General features: G+C 41.2%; 2 protein-coding genes across 3 annotated transcripts in view; one reads left to right on the forward strand and one right to left on the reverse strand.

Annotated features, from left to right (window-relative positions):
- Nucleotides 1–45: 45 nt before the first annotated feature.
- On the forward strand, nt 46–5,118 carry SLC25A6 (solute carrier family 25 member 6). Of its 2 annotated transcripts, XM_026035345.1 has the most exons (5): nt 46–234; nt 1,054–1,540; nt 2,290–2,430; nt 2,928–2,954; nt 2,987–5,118. In XM_026035345.1, exons 1-5 carry the CDS (start codon nt 124–126, stop codon nt 3,064–3,066), a joined length of 846 nt encoding a protein of 281 aa, XP_025891130.1. In that variant the 5' UTR covers nt 46–123; the 3' UTR covers nt 3,067–5,118. The 2 variants fall into 2 exon arrangements, with proteins under 2 accessions (XP_025891130.1, XP_025891129.1); XM_026035344.1 differs by having other exon boundaries at nt 2,928–5,118.
- Nucleotides 5,119–5,979: 861 nt separating this feature from the next.
- LOC112944018 (granulocyte-macrophage colony-stimulating factor receptor subunit alpha-like) overlaps nt 5,980–9,742 on the reverse strand; it is an 8,586-nt gene continuing 4,823 nt past the window's right edge. The window contains exons 5-8 of the mRNA XM_026035348.1: nt 9,439–9,568; nt 8,798–8,891; nt 8,122–8,203; nt 5,980–6,093 (exon numbers count right to left, since the gene is read on the reverse strand). Coding sequence (XP_025891133.1) covers nt 6,025–6,093; nt 8,122–8,203; nt 8,798–8,891; nt 9,439–9,568 — 375 coding nt within the window. The 3' untranslated portion in view covers nt 5,980–6,024. The remainder of the gene's footprint in view (nt 6,094–8,121; nt 8,204–8,797; nt 8,892–9,438; nt 9,569–9,742) is intronic.

The following is a 9,742-nucleotide window of genomic DNA, read 5'->3' on the forward strand; positions in this document are numbered from 1 at the left end:
GGGGCGGCGCGGGCGGGGCGGCGGCGCCCGCCATTTAGCCCATGCGCGGCGGCGGGGCCGCCCTTTCGGCCTGAGCGGCAGCGGCGTCTCGTCCCCCCCAGCGGCAGCGGCTCCGGCGAGAACATGGCGGACCAGGCCATCTCCTTCCTCAAGGACTTCCTGGCGGGCGGCGTCGCTGCCGCCATCAGCAAGACGGCCGTGGCGCCCATCGAGCGYGTCAAGCTGCTGCTACAGGTCGGCGGCGCAGCGCGGCGCGGAGGGGCGGGCGGCGGCGGCCACCGCGCTCTCCCCGGTGTGGCCGGGGGCGGCGGGCACCGGGGCTGGGGAGGAGGGGCAGCGGCGCCTCCACGTCCCCGCGGAACAAAGGGCGCGCGGCGGGCGGCTCGCGCCGGTGCCGGCGGGAAGGTCACGTGGGCGGGGAAGCCGGTTCCGCTAAGCGGGTCAGGGCGGGGCGGCGGGGGGTGGGGGGGGGGGGGGGGGGGGGGCGCAGCTTCCGCCGTCACTTCCCGTCTTCGCCGCTGGCGCCGCGCGCGGCGACGGAGGAGAGGGGAAGGGGCGGCAGCGCGCCGCCATTTTCTCCCCCTTCACGTGACGGCGCTGCGGGGCGCTCATTGGCCCGCGGGCGGGGCGGGGCGGGGGCGCGCGGCGCCGGGTGTCCTCGCGCGGGCCCGGGGTGACCTCGCCCCACTCCGCGCCTGCGCACGCGCGCGGGCCGCCCCGCGCGCCAAGGTGACTCGYGTGACCTTCGCGGGCGCAGGCCGCGCCGCCGCCCTTGGGTGAAGGTCGGGCCTCGAGCTCGCTCGGCGCCCGGTCTGGGCGGAGATGCGGATAAACTGCGGTGCTTACCGGGCTCCCTGGTGGGAGGGACTGCGGCCTCCCGAGCTTTTAGGAAGCGTGGCCTGCCGGCTGCCCTGGCAGGCTTAGCCGCCGCAGAAAGCAGCCATCAGGCGTTCAAGCCCAACGACCCTTTGTTTCGTGCTGTAAGCAGCCCCCTGACCTGGTGTGTGCAGGCCTTGCAAGGCTCACAGTGAAAATACGCGTTTTCTTTCGCAGGTGCAACACGCAAGTAAGCAGATTGCTGCTGATAAGCAGTACAAGGGTATCATCGACTGTGTAGTGCGCATTCCAAAGGAGCAAGGAGTGCTGTCCTTCTGGCGTGGGAACTTGGCAAATGTCATCAGATACTTCCCCACTCAAGCCCTTAACTTTGCCTTCAAGGATAAGTATAAGCAGGTGTTCTTAGGAGGAGTAGACAAGCACACACAATTCTGGAGGTATTTTGCCGGTAACCTGGCTTCTGGTGGTGCAGCTGGAGCCACTTCCCTCTGCTTTGTCTACCCCTTGGATTTTGCAAGAACCCGTTTGGCTGCTGATGTCGGAAAAGCTGKTGCAGACAGAGAATTCTCTGGTCTGGGGGACTGTCTAGTCAAAATCACCAAGTCTGATGGTCTGCGTGGCTTGTACCAAGGGTTCAATGTCTCTGTCCAGGGTATCATCATCTACAGAGCGGCCTATTTTGGAATCTATGATACAGCAAAAGGTAAACTTTAGAAAGGAGCTGATAATAAACCTCTCTGCAGAATATGTCTTTCTATTGCCCACMTTTTTGTATGTCTGTATTTAACCATTACATCTGTTCTTGTGTCACTGTTCATGTGAAGGGGAAGATAGAAGGGTGATTGCCAGTAATGCCGCACTACTGGCTGCAAAATTTTGGTGTCTATGATTGGCAGCAGGCTAGTTCCTAATGGTCTTGCTTTCTTCTACTTGTTCTTAAAAGGGGGGGGTGTCTAATTATAGTAATGTATTTTAGTAATCATAAATTTATAAAGTTCATTTATAAATGCATTTTTATAGTTTTTATTAGACTAGTTGAAGCTTTAAGCAGAATGGTATGGAGCAGTTTTACTAAACGTTTGCTGATATTGATATAGGGTATAGTGTTGCTAATACAAACTTGCAGTTTAATATAGAAATCAAACAATGTGATTGTATTTTTGGTGATATGCCTTTCTTACGTTAGGAAGAATTTTTTTCTCTYGCCAATCTAGTGAATCTGTTATCTGAATGTTAGATGTGCTGATTACTGAGGGGGGGTTAATATGTGACTAGCTTTGAGAGTTTTGTCTGAAGTCTGAAATARTCTTGTTGCATGTAGTGCCTTGTTGCAGCTTCAGACTGTAGCTCCGCAGTGTTTTGTCATAATTTTTAAAGTAGCTGTCATGCAGTCAGTGAGTGTGCTGGAGGAAGAGGGGGTGGGAAACAAACTCATCAGTCTCTTTCCTGCAGGCATGCTCCCCGATCCCAGAAATACCCACATTGTTATCAGCTGGATGATTGCACAGACAGTGACTGCTGTGGCTGGTGTGGTCTCCTACCCTTTCGACACAGTGCGGCGTAGGATGATGATGCAGTCGGGGCGCAAAGGAGGTAGGCTGCTCATCTGTGCCCTTCTTAAGCAGCATTAACAAGATCTTCAGATGTCTCTTGTCATCCCTCAGGGCTTATGCTTGCCATTAAGGTGGCTTGGGCTCTATTGTGTGGGCAGCCCCAGCGGGGCCCAGGGCTTGTGTTATGACACAGTACTTGAGAGTACTTGTGGTGAAGACTTTTTTTTTTTATAGAGCACAGAGCATGGGCTGAGGGAAAGAATTGTCTGTTGGTAATGACATACTGGGTGCTGGCAATTAGGTAGCTGTGTAATTGCCCAAAGAAACCTTAATAGCATTCTTCTGTATGACTTGCATTTATAATAAGTAGGCAAGAGGACTGGAAGCTTTTCTGATGCCTGAAAGTCTTGTTTAACAGCCTTAAATGTGGCTTGGCATGCCACAGAGTAACTGGTAATGTGAAATGGGGCTGTTGGTAGAAGTATCTCAGATATATTTATAGGAGTAAAATTGTTCTTTGCTTCTTTTTTTCTACAGCTGATATCATGTACTCTGGAACAATTGACTGCTGGCGGAAGATTGCAAGGGATGAGGGAGGAAAAGCCTTCTTCAAGGGTGCATGGTCCAATGTTCTCAGAGGCATGGGGGGAGCTTTTGTCCTTGTGCTGTACGATGAATTCAAGAAAGTCATTTAAAAGTAGCCTGACTAGCATTGGAAATCAAGTTGAGCAGATCATGTAGAATAACTACCATTATGGACCATTGACCTTCAAGAAATTCCTGTGAGTCTTATTTATCGGAGCCAGATATTTGTAGATGGGGCAAGAAACTGGTACAAGAGACTGATCCATGGCCTGCATGGGAACACTGCAGCTGGCAATTCAGCACAGTCTTTTTTTTTTTTTTTTTTTTTTCTTTCCCAGCAATGCAACAATGAAAAATCAATGTCATTGGTTCCGGGTCCAAAGTAGCTGGGTCCAATTCAGGCAGAAAATTGTTTGCCTTGGATCAGTCCCCCAGTTTCAAGYCCCATCTCCTAGGACCATAAAATTGTATTTGAAAGTATTGCTAACAGATCATGTCTTTTCCACTTGTACTGAAGCACTATGTACCATTTTGCACAGCTGAACATCTAGCGATTMTATTCTTAAATTGGGGCATTCTGCTGTAAAACAATAAACATACTTACTCTGTCTGTGTTGAAATTCTTACATTTAAGCTTTGGGAAGACCTCTCCTGGTTAAAAATTTGTTTCAGATAATGGTTTCTGATAAATCTACACTTCACTACAGCAGAATAAGCTTGGGTTTTTTTTCAGTTGAGTGCGAGATCCTTATGGCAAGGGGAAGCATGGGTTGTAATAATAGAAACCACTCCTTTGTGCCTGATAGTTCATGATGGGCTGCTGCAAGTGGCTTTTTGCATGATTCACTCTGTTTTGCAATGTGTCATGTAATGTAAAACAAGGATTTTTTTTTTCATTGTAGCGCTARAAGGGTAACCCAGAGTCCCAAGGGTAGTCAAAAACAAGTTAGCAATGCTCTTGGTAAAACAGCATAAAGTGAAATACTAAAATTAAAAAAAAGGCAACACAGCATTCATGCAAAAACCCAGAAACTTTGTGAAATGCCTTCAATTTGTAAGTAATCTTTCTCTCTTGTACTGTTGCTGCTATCTGGAAGTGCCCTTCAGGATCCTATTTGGACTGACATGTAGCAGCAACGAGTACTGTCATGGAAGATGAATTTTAAACTGAAAGTTCATTCCAAAAGGTGAAGTTGGCTGAGGAGGGAAGATGTATGAAATATGTATGTTTCTGCTAACTGTAAAATATGGATTAAAAATAGGTCAGCCTTCAGTTTGCAACTCATTATTTGCTAAGTTCTAGTCTGAAGACTAAAGGCAGTCTGAACAGTTTCTCATACTGCTATCTGGAATATAGTAATACCTATCTGCTCTTCTCTATGTATATAAATCTTCCTTTTTTTGTACTTTATAATATACAAAGATCTGTTTCCTTAAGCAGCTAGGTCAGGGGACCAGCATAGGAAAACAAGGTGTTCATCTTCCAGTCATGTTAAAAAAAGCCTCAACGCCTGGGTGTAGATAAGGAAAAAAAAAATGCCTAACGGTCACTGTGGCTGACTGAGCTGTCCAAGGGTTTTTGTGTGCCTTCTGAGGTTGCTACTCAAGATGAGGTATATTTAAATTAATTACTCTTGCTTTGGCTGATGATAACCTTCCTCTCTGATAGGGCGTTCCTTTCACTATTGCACAAGCACTGCTTTCAGCATCCCTATGAATGTAAGTACGTAGCTACATTGTATACAGGCTAATAGGAAACWTTATGTACCTGCTGCAAGCAACTCTTTAAGTGTTTTAATCTTGTTCAATGATGTGGTGTGGGTAGGTCACTTGCTACTGACCTTGCCGATCAAGCTGCTGTTTCGGTTGTAATTATGCTGATTGGGGGGCAATGGTTGTATCTGTACAAATGTCACTCGGTTTGTTTTTCTAGGTATAAAAGGGGGGAATTCTAAGCGCTGTCCTATGGCTCGAAAGGTGGAAATAAGGACAGAGCACCTTCTGTAACCTTTCTGAACACGTGGTGGCCCCAGCTTGTGAGAAAGAACCAAACTTGGCAATGACATGAACTGCCCTTGAGAAGCGGGAGGGCATGGGATTTCTCATGCTCTTCTCAACCCTCTCCAGAATTAGTTTTCAAGCAGAAGAAATAAGAAATCAGTGTAAATGTGGGTTGTTTAGGTGGAGCTGCCTTTTTTTTATCCTCTGCTGTACATTTCAGCATGTACTACTTGGTGTGCTTCATTTTTCAAGGGTATGACTTCCCTTAGTCATGCAGCAGCAGTTTTCAATGTGATTATGCAGTGTGGGAACATGAGGCAAACAATAAATGAGACTTTTAAAAAAAGCTTTTGTTTCCTGCCTTACTGAAGTGGTTACTTGGTGAAATGTATTTATTTTGAACAAGTTAAATGGAAAAAAAAAATCTTGATTTCCTTTTAAATAAAACTATGGCATTTAAAAATGAGCTGTACAGTTTTAAGGGAATAAAGTGCATTGGTGTGATGAATAAAACAAAATCAATTGCCAAAGCTGATTTAAATTTTATAAAATTCTGGCAGATGTGTTATTGGATTTATTGAAAACTGAGATATGAGCTATATTAATTACATCAGTATTGCGGAAGATCATATTTGCATCAAAGTGGGATCTTGAAGTGCTTTTGCGTCTTAGTACCTGTATGGGACTTTTTTTTAATTTTTAATTTTAGTTGTATGAGTATATTGCAATGTCTTGATATTGCTGATCAAGCAAAGTTGAAGGGCAGTTTTTGAAAGCAGGTTTTTTGAAAGCAGTCAGTAAAATACCATAATGGATATAGAAAAATGTGGTAAGTAGCATTTCAAGAAATGCTTAGTTGCCAGTGGTGTTTTTGAACTAAGGAAAGAGAATCAATTTGTTGGTCCTTTTAAACACTTTTTTTAATGGAAMAGTTTTGTAAATTCATTTCCAGATTGTACAATGAGGAACACACGGTATTCCTGAGGTGTCAGGAAGATGCATGATTTTTGTTTAGCTGAGGAATGAAAGCGCTTTACTTTTCAGAAAGTTAAATCATCTCTTCAACCACACTTACGTCTTCATTGTAAGCTTTTTTGGGTACATCTGTATACTCTTTCTAAGGAGAGAGAAAAATGCATTAGTTTTTATCACGCAACATGCTGCAGATTTAATGTCTGTGACTTGAGAGGCTATTCAGAAGAAATGTTATGTGTACCCTAGTTCTACTTASGTATGTAAGAAATACTTGACAAATAGAAATCAGTGACACAAATCACTGGGGTGTTTGAAAAACCTATTCACACCCTATGTCTGTGTGAACGTGCAAGGGGTTCTGCAATTCTTGCAATATACTTAATACAGRAGATAAAGCAGAGGTGTCAAACCTGAGGTGAAAACATTTGGGAGGAAAAAGACCACAAAACAGAATTGCAAAAATGAAACGAGGGATTAAAGGATCAAAGGCATTGATAAATTGACKGAATTGGCTAATATTTATGGGAAATTGCTAAGAGCTTTTTTTTTAATATACATGTTAAGGAGTGTAGAGAAAGCTTTGACTATAAGTAAGTTTTTTGTTTATTTAAGGAAAAGCATTATTGCAAGTGAGAGGAGGAAACAATAAAAAATTCCAGAAGATTATCATAGTAGTGACCAAGTCGGGGAAGTGCAGTCTTCAAAAAGTTGCAGTTGGCAGGAGACCTTAAAAGGTTAGAAATGGGCCATAAATCTATTTGCAGTAGCTAGAAGCTAGATGAAAAGAGTTGAGGATAGAAGTTATYGAGCTGTGTTAGATACACAAACGGTTTTCACGTTGCCAGTCTGCACGTGTGAAACCGAGCAGAGGTCACCGCGCGCTGCCAAGTGCCACTGGGCAGTTGCTGCCTGCACGGAGGTGCTCGTGTCAGTTCATGAAGTTGCATCCATATAAATAAACGCTCCTCGTTTGGTGAAAATACACAATTGAGGGGGTATGCCATTTTTRGACTGTTTACGACGTTACTAGCAAATGCTATCTAATAACTTGGTGGGCTGTGACGCGTTGCGGTAGGTCTGGCTGACTGTCATGAGGTGAGATACCGAGTATTTATGACTTCAAAAGGGTGTATGAGAACTCATCCGAAACATATTGCTGCCTCCTTTTTAGGAAAACCGAAGATGGTATGTGGATGAGGACAATTTTTTGTAATAGTGTCAAAATGGCAAAATTTTAATCAGGAGCTTTGAGGGTTCTGTGTAATTGATTGAAGGAAAAGCTCTCAGTGTCCCTTCTTAAAGTCTCCTTTAAGGGTTTTGTTGCCCACTGGAATATTGCARGCAATAAAAATTAGCATGATCTGTTTAATGTTAAAAAGAGAAACATCTTTGCTTTAGCCTGCTAATACAAATCATTCTGCTACTCTATAGAGACAGTGCAAACCATGTTTTCAGAAAAAGTCTTCAAAGGGACCACTTAGAAGGAGAATTAGAAAATGAATCATTTGTAGTCAAGGTTATCATGGTAGATGAMGCAAGACTGAAGGAACTAAGTTCGCTGATAGTGTATATAAAACATTATAAGCAAAAAAAAGGAATAAGGAGAGGTAATAGTGGTTATATGTTTTTAAATAAATAATAAAATAAAATAAAATAAAAACTTTAAGAATAGCTAAGCACTAGAATAGACCACCTATTATAAAACAGATAGCAATCTTTAAGAATGTTGTGGATAGCGAAGCTGAACAAAGCATCTAAAAGATGCCAAGATTATTTCCAGACCTGTTTTCCATGTTTCATGGTAAAAGAAAAAAACAGTAAAGATGTATAGTTCAGAATTACAAGACATGTTCACACTGTATTATCAATATTAACAAATGTTAGTGGTAAATGTTTCTTAAGTTTTTTTTTTTTTCAAAATAGAAATCGCAGGTTAGTGAGATTGAAAATTTGTGTGTACCAATCGTAGAATGATTAGTCTGTCCTTAATATATGCAAATGCATGCACTACTCTCAGCACTGTCATGAAAACATTTCTAATTTCAAACATGCATCACACAAACTTTTTAAGAACAAAATGCTCTTGTGTTTGTATGCTAAACCTTCTAGCACAGTGGGTTCTGGTTAACAAGTATGACTAAATTGAAAAAAAAAAAGAAAAAAAAAGTACCTGCATATCTTCATCAGTTAATACATGAAATTTGTCTCTGGGTTGTGGAATGGGAGAACATATTCTTTTGAAGTTGCAGTACCTTTTGGTATGAATCAGAATTTTGAAGAAATTAGAATATTGGGATTGCAAAATGCACAAATGTCTGTTCTTTAAGGACATTTCTTTCAAGAATGAAAACATATATTGCTTGGGAGATCACTTTGAGGAGAAAGAAAACATCCTAAATGGAGACTGGTGCATAACTATTCTAATTACTTGGGTAGCTACACTTTTGTGATTACAATCACAATAAATGACTTAGTTACAATAAATTGCACAAAATACATCACTTCTGCCCAAAGTGAGAAGTTTATTAAAATAATGACATATTTCCCCCAATTCCCTGTTGTTTTGTATTATAGGAAGCTAGTGACTTGAAAGCCATGTGGTTGTTAAATGCTTAAAAATAAAAACAGATTTGCTTTSTTTTTGTAAGGTATGTCTTGAATCACTTATTAACTTTAATAGCCTCTCCCCTGTTTCTCTGTAGCAATTTTGCATACTCAAAGTCAGCCAGAACAATACTGGTAATTATCATTCATGATGCTGATAACAGTTGGGTACTTAAAGTTTCTAAAGGTATGGAGAATGTTTGTGTGTCACAAAAATAGCTACTTTTCTAGGATGGATTTACCTTTTGCAAAGAAAGAATTGGAGCAATGTCACAGAGATTATTCCAAGTGTTATCAGTATTAAGATCACAAAAATAAAATCATCTTTCCTTTGACCTGAAACATCCGAGAGAGGAAAAATCATAGCATCAGAGCATACTAAAAATTGGCTTTCCTGGTTAGTAGTAATTAATGCTGATTTCATATAACCTATTGAATATTTTTAAGAACTTTGATTTGGCATCTTACAGAACCTTGACAATAAGTTCAGSTATATTTAGTCCATTTTAAAACATAAACATTTTAAACTTAGCACCATTTACCACAAAGACACAAATAAAGTGTCAAAACATAAGATGGAAAAACAGGAAAGATGATGAATTTATTAAAAGAATGTTGGTAAAAAAAAAAAGAAAAAAAAAAAAAAGGACAAATTGAATAGTTGGGAGGAAGAGAAGACTCATACCAACCCCTATCACTATGCTATTTAGGCATATCCTCTATATTAATAACTTCTACCCTGCTCCTTCCATGTCAGTGGGTAGGAATTAAGATTTTGTTGTTATCTGTGAATGTGAGAGAGACAGGGAGGTGAACATGACACTGGAACTGGAAATGGTGACACAGGAAAATAATTGAGATGAAAARAATATTGCAGGCTTACCAAACTCAATGGGCTCACTCCATTCTCCCCAGCTGGAGTTTACATTACAGTTTTTCCCACGTGCTCTAATTTTCAGAATATATATTTTTTTAGCATTGAAATTTTGAAATTCATATCTGTAGTTCCTTACCTAGAATCGAAACAATTAAACTTGAGTTTTATTTTTATTTTATTTTTATTTTTATTTTTATTTTATTTTTATTTTTTATTTTTTTTTATTTTTTAATTTTTTTAAATTTTTATTTAATTTTTATTTTATTTTTATTTTATTGAGTTTTAAATTCCATAGAACTATATCTATATA

This window comes from Nothoprocta perdicaria, unplaced genomic scaffold, assembly GCF_003342845.1.
Source record: "Nothoprocta perdicaria isolate Ctin4 unplaced genomic scaffold, notPer1 scaffold_159, whole genome shotgun sequence".
Lineage (NCBI taxonomy): Eukaryota > Metazoa > Chordata > Aves > Tinamiformes > Tinamidae > Nothoprocta > Nothoprocta perdicaria.